Source organism: Mustela nigripes, chromosome 6 (assembly GCF_022355385.1).
Source record: "Mustela nigripes isolate SB6536 chromosome 6, MUSNIG.SB6536, whole genome shotgun sequence".
In the NCBI taxonomy this organism is placed as follows: Eukaryota; Metazoa; Chordata; class Mammalia; order Carnivora; family Mustelidae; genus Mustela; species Mustela nigripes.
The window spans coordinates 142358863-142376996 of NC_081562.1; the positions used below are offsets into that span (position 1 = coordinate 142358863).

At 45.9% G+C, this 18134-nt stretch overlaps 1 protein-coding gene across 3 annotated transcripts in view; it reads left to right on the forward strand.

The window, feature by feature from the left end:
• Positions 1–13388, forward strand: part of CCNY (cyclin Y) — a 232733-nt gene extending 219345 nt beyond the window's left edge. For 2 of the 3 annotated variants that reach the window (XM_059404426.1, XM_059404424.1), the window contains 2 exons: positions 6943–7105; positions 11056–13388. In XM_059404426.1, the coding sequence (XP_059260409.1) occupies positions 6943–7105; positions 11056–11172 (280 nt within the window). In that variant the 3' untranslated portion in view covers positions 11173–13388. The remainder of the gene's footprint in view (positions 1–6942; positions 7106–11055) is intronic. The other variant, XM_059404425.1, reaches the window with a different exon arrangement.
• Positions 13389–18134: the final 4746 nt, after the last annotated feature.

The window sequence follows — 18134 nt, forward strand, 5'->3', positions numbered from 1 at the left end:
GATCAGTTAATGCTATTTAAACCCCCAGTCTGCAGTAGTGTGTTATGGCAGCCCCTTGCTGGCTGACACAGACTTGATTCTGGCAAGTGGGGTGCTGCTCTGACAGTTACCTAGAGATGTGGAGGTCGCATTGCAGCTAGCTAATGGAAACTAGCTTCCAGAATTTTGAGGCACATGTTAGGAAAATCCTAGATTACCTTGAAGAGCTGGTTGGGAGAGATATGGTTGAGAAAGGCGATTCTGACGAGGACTCAGAAAGCAGAGAGCTTTAGAGGAAGCTTCTTGCAATCTTAGAGATAGAAATGTACTGCAAACAGAATGTTGCTAGAAATAGGACTGTTAAAGGTGCTTCTGGAGTGAGGTGTCAGAAATGAGAGGCTGCTGTTGGACACTGTTCCAAGGGCAGTACCTGCTACACGGTGGCAAAGAACTTGGCCAAGTTGTGTTCTAGTGCTTGTGTAAGGTGGAATATTCGAGAATGAACTCAAATATTTAGCTGAGGAGATTCCTAAGCGGAGTGTCTAGAAACCGTGCCTGGTTTCTTCTTGCTGCGTCCAATAAAATCTGAGGAGAGAGAAATTGAAGAAGGAGTTGTTAAACAAGAAGGGACCAGATGTTGGAGATTTGGAAGAACTCAAATTTTCCAACCTCTGCTTATCCCTACTGCAAAAAATGAGAAAGCGTGTTCTGGAGAGAACAGTGATGGTGTGGCTGTACAGTATTTGCTCAAGAGATTAAGAGTGTGGCATGGTGTTCCAATCAGTCATCCCGGCGGAAGTGGTCCCAGTTTAAACTGAAGGGGAAAAAACAGGACAAAATGAAGGAAGGCTGTCGAACTTCAGGATTCTCCAGAAGACCTGTCTACTCTGACGTGTTATCCTTAAAAAGGGAAAATGACCATGGGAGGCAGTTTGCATGTGGGCAGGGCTGCTTTTGCCACCATGGGCACAGCAGGTCCAGGTCTTTGGCTGCTTCCCCCTCGGCTAGGATGTGGGGCTGCTTGCCCTTGGCTAAGAGCCCAGCAGCAGGGCTCTCCTCTCACTGGGCTGGATGCTAAAGCATCAGCCAAAGATTATTCTCAAGCCTGAAAATCAAATGCATTTGCCTTGCTAGATTTCAGACTGGCTTGAGACCCAAGAACCCTTTCTACTTTTTGATTTCTCCCTTTTGTAATGGGAACATCTGTCTATGCCTGTGTGACCATTGTACTTCGGAAGCAGATAACTTCCACAGTGAGGAAGCTTCACAGGTTCACACCTGGAGAGGAATTTTGCCTCAGGATGAATTAGACCTTTAGGCTCAACCATACCTGATTTAGTTGAGATTTTTGAACTTGGAGTTGATGCTGGAATGGTTTAAGACCTTTGGGTTGTTGGGAGGGGGTATATGTTTTCTGCATGTGAGGTGGATGTGAATTTTGAGGGGCTAGAAGATAGAGTGTCAAGGGCTGAGTAGCATCTCCCTCAAATGCACGTGTGAAGTCCTAACCCCTAGTACCTAGTACCTCAAATACGTGTAACCGTATTTGGAGATCAGGTGTTTCAAGAAGTAATTAAGTCAAATTGAGGTCATTAGAATAGACCTGAATCAAATATGATGTGTCCTAAACAAGAGATTAGGTTATAGGCAGCACACAGGACAGTCTTGGGGTATTTTGCTACAATAGCAAACTGACACATCCAGTAAACTTTATTGAGAAGGAATGAGATCTGATGTGTTCAAGAAGCCATACAGGGGGTTGTGTGGCTGAACCAGGCTTGTGGAGGGGGCTTTAAGTTACTTTGTAGTATCTATACAGAATCCCAAATTTCCTGTTTGAATATTAAAAAATGAGTGCTTGATTTCAGTTTTTTTTCAGTCAAACCATATGAACTTGGGGGCAGCAATGGCTGCGAGGTACCCAGTCTGGGGAGAGGGAGTGGTGTGGGACATCGCTGGAAACTAGGGGCTCTGGCACTTGGCACTGTGTTAGTCTCATGTCAGTAGCAAGTGTTCATTTCCTGGCAGAGGCACCCTAAGCTTTCCCTTGGGGCTTCTTAGTGGGGAGACGACTCCCAAGTTTCAGATGGGAAGCTTTATAAAAATTTGCGTGTTGGTGCTGTTTCCAGGCGTCTGTACTTCTGTCTTCTTCTGCACCCTTCTTTGTGGCCTTGCCTGTGTCCTAGTGTCCTGATGTGACCGTCCTGATATTTCTGAGCCCAGGTTCATTTCCAGCTAAAGAATCATCCAACATTGAAGGACCTGGACTTGGAGTCCTTTCCACCTTCAGACAGTGGGGTTCTGGCTTGGAAGGCAGCTGATTGTGTGTGCAAATGGCTGGGATCGCAGGTTGAAGAACATTTTAAAAAGTATCACTGAAACTTGCAGGTGGACCGTTGGGGCCATCAGCATCAGTCAGTCAGACTTCAGATTCAGGCTGACGTTGTGCGGCAAGATAGGGCCATGGGCCAGTCTTTGTTTCTTTCTATCTTGCCAACAGTAAGTGGTCAAACCACCACATGTCAGCTTTGAGCACCTAATGACAGTTTCTATGGAAAGGGAGGATGAACTTTGACAGGCAGAAATGCTGTTAAAAGAAATTAAACTTTGGGGTTGGTTTGTTTTTGTTTTGCAGTAACCTTGGAAAAGTCATTTTCAAATATAAACAAGGAATCTGAAATAAGGAGAAATCAGGCAGTGTAATGCCCCCAGCTTTGTTTTTCTTTTTCAACATTTCCTTGGTGATTCGGGGTCTTTCCTGGTTCCAAACAAGTTGTAGATTGTTTGTTCCAGCACTTTGAAAAATGCAAAATGATACTTTGATCGGAATGGCATTGAAAGTATAGATTGCTCTGGCAGCATAGGCATTTTAACAATGTTTATTCTTCCGATCCATGAGCATGGATTGTTTTTCCATCTTTTTGTGTCTTCTTTAGTTTCTTTCATGAGTGTTCTGTAGTTCCTCGAGTATAGATCTTTTACCTCATTGGTTAGGTTTATTCCAAGGTATTTTATGGTTTTTGGAGATATTATAAAAATGAAATCAATTCTCTAATTTTCCCTTTCTACAGTTTCATTGTTAGTGTATAATGAAGCAGCTGATTTCTTTGCATCAATTTTGTATCCTGCCACGTTACTGAATTGCTATATGAGTTCTAGGAGTTTGGAGGTGGAGTCTTTTGGGTTTTCCATATAAAGTATCATGTCATCTGTGAAGAGGGAGAGTTTGACTTCTTTGCCAATCTGAATACCTTTTATTTCTTTTTGTTGCCTAATTGCTGTTGTTAGGACTTCTAGTACTATGTTGGACAACAGTGGATAGAGTGGGCATCCTTTTTGTGTTCCCGATCTCAATGGGAAGGCTCCAAGAGACTGGTTTCAGTGCTGCATAGCAGATAGACACAACAAAAACCTCCCACCCTCCATGGTGTAGGGTGCCTGGTCTTTGGTTTTCAGTTTTAATTGTGGTAAAATATGCATGGCATAAAATTGATTATTTTAGCCATTTTTAAGTGTACAGCTATGTGGCATTAAGTGCATTCAGATTGTTGTGCAATGATCACCAACCAGAAACTGTGTGCCCAGTAAATAATAGGGCCCCACATCCCCCTCCCCCTGGCCATCATTCTGCTTTGTCTCTGAATGTCACTACCCTGGATGCCTCACAGAAGTGAACTTGCCCAGTATTGTCTCCTTGTGACTGGCTTATTTCACTTAGCATGGTGTCCTCAGGGGTCATCTGTGTAGCAGCACATACTGGAATTTTCTTCCTTTTTAAGGTAAAAAATATTACAGTCCTTGTACATATTCTGTTTGTTTATCCATTCACCCATTGCTGGACACCTGGACACTTGTACTGCTTCTGCCCCTTGGCTGCTGTGAGTAACACTGCCGGGAGCATGGGTGCACGGATCTCTCCTGGAGTCCTTGCTTCCAGTTCTTTGCGTCTGTGCCCAGAAGTGGGATTGCCAGGCTGTTAGTGGCTGGTTTTGTAAAGTGAACCCGTTTTTCTAGAAAAGCAGATAGATGGTAAATGTTTAGATGATAAAATCCTTACTCCATTTTAGAGGTCCCTTCACAAGTTGTGAATTGTGCTAATTCAGTTGGGTTTCTTTACAGTTTTGATTTAATATAACACGTATTTCTGAATATATTTGTTTACAGATTTGAGTTTAGTTCTTATAAATTTTTAATCGGAACGATTTTCTCCTGCTTATGCTGTTGAGGGCAGTAATTCCATCAAGCCTATTCTCTCTGTGTCACTGTGTCACTGTTAGTATTTTTTGTGATTTGTCATGCAGCAAGCTGTCACATGTCCCTGCAAGCTGTCCCACTGCAGTTTGGGAATTCAGACTTCGGGAATTACTTTTTTTTTTTTTTTTAAAGATTTTATTTATTTATTTAACAGAGAGAGATCACAAGTAGGCAGAGAAGCAGGAAGAGAGAGAGAGAGGAGGAAGCCGACTCCCTGCAGAGCAGAGAGCCCGATGCGGGACTCGATCCCAGAACCCTGAGATCATGACCTGAGCCGAAGGCAGCGGCTTAACCCACTGAGCCACCCAGGCGCCCGGGAATTACTTTTGTTTGCTCAATCTTGCCTTAGTTAGAAAGCACAGCAGCTGTAAGGCCCCTATTTCCCTGAGAGCTTAAAAAAGAAACCCCCGAAGAAAGACTATTTTTTCCCAAGGAATCTTGAGGAAAATGCCACCTTGTTCCAAAAGAGATTCCTCTTGACTTTAGTCAGAGAGTATCCCCTCAACAAGAGTCACTGCTACCTTGCTACCCTCTGGGCCAGGAGTAACAGACTAGCTCTCGGAAAAAGGCGAGTTTTTCTTAGCCTCCAGAGAGTAAGAGCTGCAGTAGCGCCTTTGGCCACCAGTCGGCAGTCTGTCCCCGGGCTGTCCCACAGTCCCCCAGGGAGAGTGCCTTCTAGCCCATTTATTTTGGCACCTCTGGCCTTGGCAGTATTTTTACACTCTTGTTTCATTAATATCTTAGCTGAGTTCCAGTATTTTGCAGGATGATCTCTTGTTAAATTTCATTTAAAGGAAGCAAAAATAAAAAATTTTTAAAGTGAAAATTATCCTAAATAAGTCAAAATAATTTAGACTCTTTAAAAGACTAAAATTTAGCACGATAAGCCCATTTGGAGGTCACCTCCATTCACTAGACTGTATAGAAACGACAAATCATGGTGTTTCTCTGATGAAAACACCTGAATGTGACTTCTTAGTCCTCCAGACTGAGGACCACAAACCTTCTGTACCAACTCCCATTTTGCCCAGTATCTTCTCTATCTGACCAGTCTTGCTCAGATGCCAGCCTGCCTTCCCCACCACCTCGGTGCTCCTGTCCCTTGCTGTCATAACAGCACAAGACTGGGACAGAGTCCTTTCAGTCTCTGATGGCTTAGTGAGGTCACTCACAGGGGGTAGACAGACGAGTTCTCGGGTACACCATGGGGACAGGATGGTGCTGAGTTAGTCTGAGGCTATAAAACATCAGGTGCCTGCATCCGGGATCTGGAACTTGAACTTGGTGTTCAGTGGAGCCCATGGAGAGCGGTCTGGGATAGTTGGGGTGAGGCCTAGCACTTGGGACAGGATTTGGGACAGATTCACTTATAGGAGATGGCGATCAGGTCTCCTGCCAGAAATCGTCTACCCCAACCCTTGTTCCTCTCCACTAGAGCTCTGTGTTTCCACCCTCAGTTCACCTCTTACTTCTCTGGGAAGCCTTCCTCCATCCCTCCACCCAAGCTGAGCTTGGCCTGCTCCATTCAGTAAGGGTAATTATCAAACATTATCTGTATATCAGGTACTGTGGGCCAGGTGGCCTGGTTTCTGGCTAGGAGGATACAGGCAGGGACACTGAGTTAAGGTGACGCTTGCGGTAGAGTCTGATAAAGGACAGAAGTTGAGGGCTGTGTAGTGTGCTTGGGAGCACAGGGTGTTTCAAGGGGGAGACAATGCTGAAACTGCGTGCCCGACCTGGGACCAGTCTCAACAAACTGAGCCATCGCTGAGGACTTTTCTCCCTCCAGGTACTAACTGTTAAGAAATGAACCTGATATAAAAGGTAATTGACATGGGGAAGGTCTCCAAATAGAAGTTTTAAAATTTATTCTGGCTACCCATCATTCATTTCCATCAAACTATAAATGGGTTGGCCAGTTGGATCAGATGGAGCCAGTGTTGGCTCCTTTATTGACCAGTGTCTGGGGATGAGTGGTTCTAGAAGTTTGAGCTGAGACCAGCCGTGTCAGCATCCCAAGGGAGCTTGTTAGAAAGACACGTTCTTAGGCCCACCCCAGCCCTGCTGAACCAGCCCTGGGGTGGGCTCCTCAGTCCATGTTGACAAGCCCTCTGCGGGATTAGATGTGTGCTCAGGTGTGGGAAGTACTGCTCTCATTCTTCAGAGTTGGCGGGTTCCCTTTCTGTGAGTCCAGGGCTGTGATTCATTCTCCCACACCCCGCTTTGCCTGGGGAGGCCCCTATCGCACTTCCTCCACTCTTCTCCCAGGGAAGGGCCACTGAGGAAGGACGGGCCTCTAGGGGTAACAGAGGCTTTTCCCCTGGGCTCCTGTCTTGGCCCCTTGCCAGACTCCACTTGGCCCCTCTTGATTCCTTCATCTGCCCCATGTTTGGTGGATCGTGCTGGGGTTTGAAGCCAGAGCTGCTGTGCGTGCAGTTGGGTCTCTGTGAGATGCATCACCCTCCAGCACTTGCAGGTGGTCCCCCCGGCTAATCAGGCCTCACCCTTCTGGGCACTTGATCATTTGGCTTTTAACACCTACTTGGTGGCTAAACTGCAACTCTGGTGTCCAGCCAGGCAGTTACTTGGATGGCTTTCCTCTCTGGAGGTCACAGTTTCCTCCAGTCTGATCTCTAGCACCTTGCCGTGGTGGGCCACGCAGCCCGGTAGGGCGGCTAAACGTGAGCTCTTTGCTGTCTTTGCTTGCAGGAATGAGCTGGAGCGACAGTTTCTTGAATTGCTGCAGTTCAACATCAACGTTCCTTCCAGTGTTTATGCCAAGTATTATTTTGATCTTCGTTCTCTGGCAGAAGCAAACAACCTGAGCTTTCCCTTGGAGCCCCTGAGCAGGGAGAGGGCTCACAAGCTCGAGGTAAGAGGCTTTCACATACTGGTTTTTGACGCCGTATTGCAAAAGCCTCATCTGCGTTTCCCAGAAGTGGGAGGTCACCGTGCTGATTTCTCCCTCTGTGTGTTGTTAGGAAATACAGACAGGTTACCCTGGATTTAGAGTTGATGAGGTCATTTAGTTGATTATAATTCATCCAATCATAGTTTTAATAATGTGCCTCATTTCTAATCTTCAAATGTTAAAAAAAAAAAAAAACCTGGTTTTTAAAAAGATATGCTCAGAAAAAAGTATTTCTCGACATGCACTGTTACAAGGAAAAAGATACCAGATGACCCTAATGATTGGGAATCCCAAAAGGTTATATTCTGCTTTTTTATTTTTATTTTTTTTTAGTAACATAAGTATTATTTGCTTCAGGGGTACGGGTCTGTGAATCGTCAGGCTTACACAGTTCGCAGCACTCACCGTAGCACATGCCCTCCCCAGTGTCCATAATCCAGCCACCCTGTCCCTCCTCCCCCACCCCCCAGCAACCCTCAGTTTGTATATTCTGCTTTTTATTTTTTATTCCTCACAGCCCAGTTAGAGCTGGGGCTAGCCCCATGGGTCTTGGTCTGGATTTGGGGTCATCTGCGTTAAGCTGTGTACCTTCTGTGCTCATGACTTGTGTACATAGCTCAGCTTCATATTTGCACTTCCCACTGACTTGGTGACTGAATGAAAAGTGGTGGGGTGACCAGGAGGATCACTGGTGGAACCCCTTCCTCCAGAGAAGGGGTGCCCAGGCTCTCTGTACTTTCATCTCCAGGCACTGTTGTGGTCACATCCCATAGACCCTTTGATCAAAGCAGTAGATGGTACAGTCACGTCCCAAGCTTGGTGAGACCCAGGAGGTCTGTGCTGCCTGCCCTATTGTCCGATCTGAGTGACATGTTATCCCCTGATTCGGTACAGGGTTAGGGTGGCTAGCATGCTGGTCTAACAGGGTTAATAGCTGTGAACGAAACAAAGTCTAGAGATACAGGGGAAGAGGTTATTATGGTTTGCAAGCCTAAACAAGCCAAGATTTTAAATAAAATTGTAAAAAGTACATAGTATGCCGATCCCAAGAAGAAACTTAGTAAAACTGGAACAGACTGGATATGGCCCACAGTGTTTAAAATAAAAGCCCAGGGAGGTTTTCCAAACTCAGCCACTTTATTATAATTGTGTGCTGGCTGTTAGGAAGCAGCTGCTCAGTTAAATCTCCCATTTCTCTTGAGCAAGAAATGGAAAACCAGACAAGTGTTGTCAGACTCTCACGGGTACACACATGAAATAGTTTTCATTTCACAGTGAGCAGGCGCTGTGTTTGAGCCCAAGTGGCAGGCCCTGGAAGCACTCATGCCCAGTGGCTGCTGTCCTGCCGAGGGGATGGGTGTGGAGCTCCTGGAAGCAGCCCCTTTGTCTGCCGCTCGTGGCTCTCCGAAGGAGAGCGTCCAGTGTTGCAGGTCAGCCGCACTGCGGGTACACAGGCTGGCTGACACGGGACTCGCTGGTGCCTGCTGTTAAGTCTGGCAGGTTATCTGAGTGGGAAGAGGGGGTGCTCGCCTGCTCCTGGGGCTGTCACACCAAGTGCTCCATAGGCTCACTGGGCTGATGAAGGCCCATAGTACTGACAAGAGTGTTCTCCCTCCTCCCGAGAATCGGAGCTTCCTGAGACCCTCCTCTGTGGAAGGATAGTGCTTCTATCTGGAAAAGCACTTTGGCATCCCTTTGAAATAATTTTTAAGGAATGGATTTCATTATTCTCCAGACCCCAGCATCCCTTAGTCCATTTGGTTAGCAAACTTGAACCCCATCGTGGAAAGCAAGGGGGAGTGAGATGTACTTGAAGTGGCTTTTACCTGAAGCTCAGTACTGCTCAGGTGCAGTACACATGGCTGATCTGATAGGTGCAAGGTAGAGTGTGGAGGCTGGTGTGTACCAGGAACCAAGGCAAAGTGGTCTTTTCATTAGCCTGGTCATTTCTCTTTGACATAAGTTAGTATCTCTGTATGCATATGGGAGATGGGGTGAAAGCTCAGAGTTTACATTGTGAAATCTAGAATAAGATCGTACATTGCTCTTTCATCATTATGATATTCCATTCAGACCTTTGTACTGTTCATAAGCTGAGAAACCATACACAGTAATCTCAGAGAGTTTAAATAAACGAAAATAATTTACTTTCAAAAATCGTTGCTTTCCTGTCTATGAGGGATCTGATTTTCTCTTAAAGTGTGTCACCTGCATTAGTGTGTGAAATGTGTTTCACATGGGGAATTCCCAGTGTTCTAGGCCATCTCCTGTCCTCATTCATCTGTCATTTGGAGGAAGACGTCCTCGACTCCTGTTTCTCTCTTCTAATCCCTGCTCCTAGCTGCCACTGAAGTTGCAGTTCCAAGTGCAGTTATGGGTTTCTGAAAATAAATGAGAATCAGTTGTCAGCACCCTGTTCCCAGTACTTCGACCATAGCGTGATACGTGCATGCCCCTGTCACGTGCTCGTCTTGCTTGGAGCTTACACATCCATTCGGCACCTATTTACTTAGGGTCTCCTGATCCCAGGCATCATCGTGAACAAAACTAGCTTTTTGGAGTTTACATTCTGCTGGGAGGACACAGACAGTAAACAGTAAACATAATACTAGTTTATTAAACAAAATAATAAACTAGTGTGTTAGGAGGTGAGCACAAAAGCAGCAGTGGGGCGGGGGTTGCCATTGCCAGGAGCCTCACTGAGTCGGCCATGGTTCCTTGAGGACTCTAGCGTGGGATGTCTTAGCTTTGCAGAAACCTCCAGCCTGAGGGAAGAGCTGCTTCGGAACCTACAGGGCTACCAGCTCAGGCTCAGGTGGCAGGGATTGGAGTGGCCACCACAGAGCGGGTGGGTGAGGCGGGAGGAAAATGTGGGAGAGGAGATCACAGAGTTAGCTGAAGGGAAGCAGGGAAGATTGTTAGCTGAAGGGAGCAGCTGGAAGGATTATTGTTGTCACTCCAGTGAGAGCCATGATGATGTGATCAGGGTCTGCTGCTTTTGTGCCTTTGTCCCTTGATGGTGACTTCTTGCCAGGTGTTTTCCTAGCCCCTGCTTCGTCCCTGGCCTATTGCTTGAATTGTATACAAGTTAAAAGACCTCATGTTTGCATCATCATAAGTAAAGTCAGCCCCACCCCTGGGTTATTTTGACAGAAAGAAAGGTGAATGTGAGCAGGACAAGACATCTGGGGTGATGTGAGCTGGCTCCCACTTTGTCATTGATGTGCTCTCAACCTGCACCCAGGAGTAACCCTGAAAGAGCTGTGACTGGGCTCCGACCCCCGGAAAGGCTGAGCCTTGCTCTTGGCTGAGGGTCTTCCAGAGTCTCACTGTCTTCCTCAGGAAAATGAGGGCAGTGTGGATTGTCCTTGCTACATTGGCCCCTTCCTGTTCCTTTCTTCATCGGTTGGCTAGAGTTGACTCAGACACTCGGTCAGTGGCTCTGACTCCCAGTGTGGCCCAGCACGAAGCTGTGGTGTGTTACTACCGCCGCACAAGGTGGGTGGGTGCTCCTTGCCCCTTTTGCAGATGAGGATGCGGGACTTAGGCACAGGCCCGGGTCCCACTCCTGCTGAGTGGTTAGCCAGCATCGAACCTGCGTCTAGCTGAGCCCCAGGCTACACTGTCCTGGAACTGTTGCACATTTTGTGATGATTTTCTCAGACCGTAAGCACTTTGGAGACGGGGGCCTGCATCTATACTTCCTTTGTGGTCCCCGTTGTGAGCGGCACAGCTCTGGACCACAGCGTGAAAATTGCACGGGGTAGGAACTCTTGTCAGTGTTGTCCCCTCATGTCCTCAGCATCTGGAACCATGCTGGCACCCGGCAGTGGCTGGTGTCCGATGAGTGAGGGCGTGGAGAGCACTTAGGGGCTGGCCCTTACCTGAATTGTCTCTCTTTTGCCCCTCAGGCCATCTCTCGCCTCTGCGAGGACAAGTACAAGGACCTGCGTCGACCCACGAGGAAGCGGTCAGCGAGTGCTGACAATCTGACTCTGCCCAGGTGGTCCCCGGCCATCATCTCCTAACCGTCGGGCCCGCTGGAGGCCGCACCATCCCTCCGTTTCTCCTTTAGTTTGAGAAAAGACAGACTTGGGGTGGTTTTGTTTTTGTTTTCCTTTCCTTTTCTTTTTTAATTCATAGCTCTGTCAGGCTGCCTTGATGACCGCCTCCAAGCTGTGTGGCCCGCACGCAGCAAGGCCTCCAGGGAAGCGAAATCAGTGTTCTGGAAATCCCGTTTCATGCCCTTCGTCATGAAGGCACTTCCCTCAAGGAGGAAAAAGACTCTAATCCTGGAGAAGGAAACAAAGGGAAAGGGAAGTCGTGTAGAGGCAGGGAAAGGGGGAAATGGCTCGGCCATTTCTTAAGTCCCCGTCTGGTCAGAATATGATGGAAAACCCCAGCAGTAGGTAACAAAGTCGGATGTGCATTAAAGACAAGAGCGCGCGCTTATCCACCTCCATCTGGATCAGTATGTTCTGTAAGACTTCTTGCATTCCTTCTAGCTGCTTTTTTGGGATTTGGGGGATTTTTGTTTTGGTTTTGTTTCTGTTTTGGTTTTGGTCCCACAGAGCAGAGAATATAGTTTGTACCCACTATGGCACAGACATCCAAATAAATAGTACTGGTTGTTTCTCTCTGCACTATTCCTGTGAGCTGTCTTCTGAGCTTTCTTCCTCACAAGTGGGATGCGCTTGTTATATTTCTGTATGCCTTTATTGTATACAGTTTTTCTTCAACGGTGGCAAAATTAACTTGACTGTAGTGCTGAACCAAAAGTATCCCTTTCCCTCTTATTCCTCACCCCGAGAAAATTCTAGATCACATGGGTGCTTGTGCCTTCCAATTTATTCACAGTTGTTTTAATTTTTTTTCTCTGACCTGAAGTCGTAGTTACAAATCAGTCAGATTTTTGGGGCTGAAGGAAACCGTGTGCAGTGGAGGGGGTCCTCTGGGTGAAGTTTTTTCTAGAGTGCTAGGTGTCTGCCTGCAGTTACTGAGTAGGAGCCATTTCTCTGTACCCCCTGCCCAGCTCATTCCTCTACTTCCATGTCCATTGTTGCAAGCAATATTCTTCTGAACTTTTATATGTTTACTTTAAATCAAAGTTAGTCTATTTGTATAAAAATTTTTTAAAAATCTAAAATTAAAAAAAAGGGGGGTGGGTTATTCCAGTGGGAAGATATTGAAGGGCAAAATGTTACTATTTACTGAGGTATTTTTCACAGGATGATTGAATAAAAAACTCAACTTGCATATTCATTGTGGGTGCTTAGCGAAGTTACACAAAATTCAAACTGTGAAGGTTTATGCTTCATTAATTATGACCGTACTTTTTCATTTTCTGATTATCCCTAATTTCCTTGTGGGCTAGATGAGAATCTTTTGTATCAAGTAAAGTAAAAGGGTTAATGATAGAATATCAGAGTAAATTTGATACTAAGTCTAAGAATCTGAGTCAGTGAAGCATATAATGCTTTGGGTTTTTGCGTATTTTCTTGGGTCACAATGACAGGCTTCTAAGTTTTCTCCCTTTTCAAGTCTCTGCGAGGCGAATGGCAGCAGATGCTCTGTGTTTCACCTTCTTCCTCTGTGAATGTGGAGAACTTTGGAATATTAGTCTTGGGTACCCTAACGTCCTACACCTGATCCTCAAACATGCCTGCTTCTGATGAAACATGCTTTGGAAACGGAAGAGACTCAGAAAGTTGAAATCCCAAGATCCCCAGGCCAAAAGTCCTAGTCAGGTTTCAGTGAGATTTTTATCATGTGTAAACAACTGGTTGGACCAGAAATACTGTCAAGGTCTTTCTGGCCTAAACTTTCAAAAGCCGACAACAGAATCTGAAAAGTTAATTATCTTTCCATTATAATGGTGTTGATATACTCTGTATGGGTACCAAAATCAGCTTCTCTCTTCAAGTAAGAGTTGGATTTAGAACTTTAAATAGAGATCTAAAAATGTAGAAAATATCATTTTATATTCCCTAATCTATATAGCTGAAAAAGGGACATATTTTCTTAGCTGAATATGAATACCTCTCAAGCATTAATTAGTTCCTCTCATGTAAAGTATCTTATTTTACTGGTCCATTTCAGGAAAGAGGTTCTGCTGCCTTTAAAGCAGAAAGCTTATTTTTATCCCTTTTATTTGAATGAGAGAGATTTGAAAATTGAATTATGTAAATATTTCAATGCATCTGCTATTATTTTGTGGAGTTTATTAAACTACTTTAAAAAATTGTATAGTCTATTTATTGTATGTATGTACATACAGTCTGATAACTTAAAATTTGAAGTGGATTCCGTAAAACCTGACTCAGTCTTGTTGAGACTATTGAATATTGTTTTAGCCTTGTGCACTGGACGCTACCTCTGTATAGGGAAATTTCCCATATTCATTAATAAGTATTGATCTGTATTAGTTGGTTATGTTTCTTGCACTGAGGATTTTTAAAACTCTGCTGTAAGTGTAGATTTTAGTTTTACTTTTGCAGTATGAATCACTTGACACATAGGTAGATACTTTAGGTTTGTTTATTTTATTTTTCTACATGATGATGAAGACTTAAATTTTGTTCTCTGGTTTGTTCTAAGTTTGCCAAAAAGAAACCCCAAGAACACCCAGTACAGTACCTTGGTAAATCCCAGTGACTGTAACTTGTTTGCAAGGTGACTCCGTGCCCTACAGTTAAAGCCGGAGGGCTATTTGGGATGACATTGTCTTAGTGTAGTTTGTGAATGGACAGTTGTCATTAATGGAGGATGAAGAAAACAACGCATTTTGTTGACTTTAATTTTAGATTAGATTTAAACAACGAATAAAGTCATTGGGACAATAAGTATATATCCCAGTGAAATTTTTTTATTTGTTTTACTTTTTTTCCCCCCACCACTGGGAAAAGGGAAAGAAGTCAGGGATTTAGAACCAAATTAGAGGGCGAGGTGGGAGATCCTGCCAAGATCCGAGATATGCTCTGATGCCTTAACGCACTAGGTGAGGCCGGTGTCAGAGCCTCGTGCCCGTGTCCGGCTCTTCCCTGGGCTGGCTCTCCCTACTTCCTTCTCTTGGTCTTCAGCAGGGGCATCTCCCATCTTGGGGTTTCCCTTGGTTCTGGGGATTTTGTTCCTCAGCAGAACTGCAAAGCAGAATTTTGGGAGTGAGCAATTTTGATTCTATCCGGCTGCTTTTGGTAACCTCTCACCTGGGGCCATATTTTACAGCTTTGAATTTTTTAAACAATAAAATGCAATTCCTGGTTCATTGTAGGTACTTAATAAGTGTTAAATAAATAAATGCATAGAACAAATAGTGCCTTCCTGCTGCATTTTTTTGAATACCACATTGAGATAAAATTCCACAGGTTTTATGGCTGCTGTGTGCGAACCACTTCTTTGCAAGAGCAATGGGAAAGGTGTTCTTAGTCCATTTGAGTCTTGAGCAATTCACAAGAATACTGAACACCTCTTACTAAGATGTTGCATGAGAGAGACCTCTCAAAGCATTTTATATGGATACTTTTATATTGTCACTTTATATTGATACCTTATTTTATTTCAATAACTTGATCCCCTTTGACTTCATTGGAGTCAACATTTCAAGACTGTGTTGGGTAGATCTTAGAAGCATGGAGCGTTGTTTGAGAGGCCAGCCAGAGAGAGCCCGTATCCTTGTGGAAAAAGAGAAGAGATCAGAAACATGCCCTGAAGCTGAAACGGGAAAAGGAGGCTTGAGATTTATTTTTTAAACTATACGGATTGCAAGGAAAACGCTACACGCAACTTCATTAAGGTTTGCTGTTAATGCAGAGCCTTACTAGAGCTATTCCATCTAAAAACAAACGCTCCCCCCAGCCCCCCACCTCAGTACGAATGAGGCAGTTGTAGAAGTGTGCTTGCAGTCACAAAATGGGTGATGGGTTGTGGACCTGACCAATTCAGGGGACTTCGTTTCCAGTTTTCCTGTTTGATTTTCTTAACAAGTTTGTATTTGTGAAGCTGCTAAAGGAATACTGAGTCCCTTTCCATTAGAAGCTTCAAGAGTTCCGTGACCAGCACTGACATGGTCTGCTCTTGGTTGTCTCTCAATTGAAAGTCTTTGGAGGGCCCTGTGTGTCTGCATCGTGCTGTTCTGGGCCACAAGCACTCAGGTGCGGATTTGTCCTGGCCACTGGGCTGTCCATTGTAGGCTTTGCTGAAGGCCTCTGGAAGAGCCTACGACAGTAAGAAATGAGCTTAGAAGTTATCTGACTGGATGGCGTTCAGATTTTACAGGTCTCTGTAAGCTTTCCTATGTCTTTTAGTGGCTTGATTTAGGTAGAGGTCTTTATTTTGAGAACTTTGTTCATATAACTAAATTATTTTAAATGCGAGCTGATAGAGTGGTATTCCAGAATAATTCTGGGCCCTTCATTGATTAGATCTGGAAAAAGAACAGCCAGCAAAGTCGTGAGAGAGGGTTCTCCCGGGGCAGCGCCTGGGAAGATCCCTCCTTCCCTGTGTCAGGCATTTTGCGTGCAGAGGAGCTGCTCACGAGATTTGGAGTACAAGCCCTGTGCTGTCTACCAGGCATTGTACACGGTGGGAGTCCATTGGGACTGAAAACTGGCTCCATCCACTGGATCAAACCACATGACAATAAAGAAAATACACACATTTCATCCTATCGTGAGCGTGAGGCAGAATGTCTAAACCCATCTCTGGTCAGGGACATGTGTATGAGGGGCTTCTGAAACATCGTTTCTCCCTGCAGACATGCATGGAGTTCCACTGTCATTTAGTCTCACATGCTGGCATTTGGGGGAGGAGGGGACCTTAAAGCTGATGGGATGGCTACCAAGGAAATGGAGGAGAAACCACTGGGAAAGAATCAGAATTTAGTAGGATGGCAGTTAGGAAATCACTGTACAGAAGTGATAGTTTCCCTAATCACCAGCAGTAACCAATTAGAGAACACAGTGGAGAGGAGGTACCATTCGAAGCGGTATCCAGTTACAACCTACCTGAGAACAGAAACAGGCCGCGTTTACAGTGCATCTAGCGCACCTGAATTCATTTACTCCTCACTGGGTTTCAGGGTAATTGCCATTATCATTCCCAGATGAGGCTGCGTCGCCTTGCAGAGGTTAGAACCTTGCTTTGGGCCCACGGTCAGAGAGTTGTAGAGCCCGAAAGCCTGACTCCAGAGCTTATTTTTAACCACCCGGCTATATGGCCTTTCACTGCCCTCATCAGGGAAGAAAACCTATCAAGAAATGTGCTACAGCCTCACCCCCCCCCCCCACGAAGTCATGCCAATCCCAAACCTGCAAATGTGACCTTGCTGGGAAATGGGGCCTTTGCAGATGTAATTAGTTAAGATGAGGTCATACTGGATTATGATGGGCCACTGTCCTATGACCTGTGTCCTTATAAAGAGAGGGAGGTTTGGAGACCGAGACCTAGGGAGACCTAGGGACAATGACAACGTAGAGAATGGAGCAAAACAGCCATAAGCCGAGGGGTGGCAAGGCCGGCTGATAGGCTGGAAGTGGCAAGGAAGGAGTCTTCAGAGACATCACGACCCCGCTGATGCCTTGTTTGAGACTTTGAGCCTCCAGAACTGTGAGAGCCTCCATGCCTGCCAGAAGCCCCCCAACGTGTGGCAGTGTTGGGGCAGCTCCTGGAAACCAACATGTGCAATTCCTAAATAAAGAGAACAGTGAACTTCACAGGCAGGCAACAAAAAAGACACGAGACACACTGTGTCTTGAGTGGGGAGTCAACGTACTGGAAAAATGTCCCTTCCTCATTCTTCCCTGCGACTCTCCCCTTTGGCCAGCGGACGCTGAGCACACCCGCTTCTGTCCCAGTTTAGGACCTTTCTCTGAGCTGGAATTTCTGTCTGGCATGTTCCCCCAGAAACTGGCACCACTCATTTAAGACTTCTGCTTATAGTCGCAGGTCCAAGAGACCTGCTGTGACCCTGACGCCCTCAAAGGTCACCCTCCCGGTGACTCCTGCAGCACCCCACTTTCAGCCTTGTGTGGCTGCCACTGCTCCGTGCGCTCTTCTGTTCCCAACGGGCCTCCTGCCCAGGTCCTGTCTGTGTCCACACCCAACCAAGACCTCCTCCTTTAGAGGGAGGAAGGGAGTTAACCCCAGGTAGAAGGCAGGACAGCCTTGAGGCAGGCTTAAGGAGAGAAGCAGAACTTGAACTGGGTGTGTGGGATCTGGATGAATGGAAAGGAAAGGAATTCCACTCCAGAATGTTCTCTCAGTGCTCCGAGGGACGGTGTTGGGGAGGCACGGCTTTCGGGAGAGATGTACATGTGCGTATGACAGGCTTTGGAAATCAACCCGGGAAGTGGGAACAGTGTCATTTTGTCTTGAACATCAAGTTTTTTTCCCCCAGAAACATCCTTCCCTCTTATATCTTGGGTGTTTTCAGTTTACTAAGCTTTCTCCTCATCTCAGCAGCACCCTGATGGCAGTGGGGCAGGTGCTGTTCCCGTGTTTTCCAGCTGGAGTTGAAGTTGGAAAGGCTTGCACAGTCAGCAACCCGCGGGCCGTCCAGGCCGGCTCTGCCGGCCCGAAACACTGCCAAGGAGGCAAGCTTCACCTGTCGCATGCATCTGCATGTGCGGCGTCCTGGGAGAAGAGACAGCTGCAATATTTAGCTTTTTAAATGAAGCTTCGCCATACCTAAAGCATGAATGTAGGGGTTGTTATTTTTATGGCTCTAAGTATAGCTACCGTGCAGATGGTGGGTCTGGCGTATTAACAGGCATTTCACAGAAATCTAGGAGTTGCTATTTCAGAGTTCCTGCTTGGCCTCCAGTGATCCCCTCGACCCCTCAGGTCTCAGTTTAAGGGCTTTAGACAACTGGATCCCTGGGGCATTGTCCCAGAGCCACCCCTGTCTCCTCCCTTGAGGGAGGCGTGTATGGGTCCTTCTGGGCTGTGGCTTTATCCTTCTGTGCTTGTGATTTCTCATTTTTAAGTTTGAGGT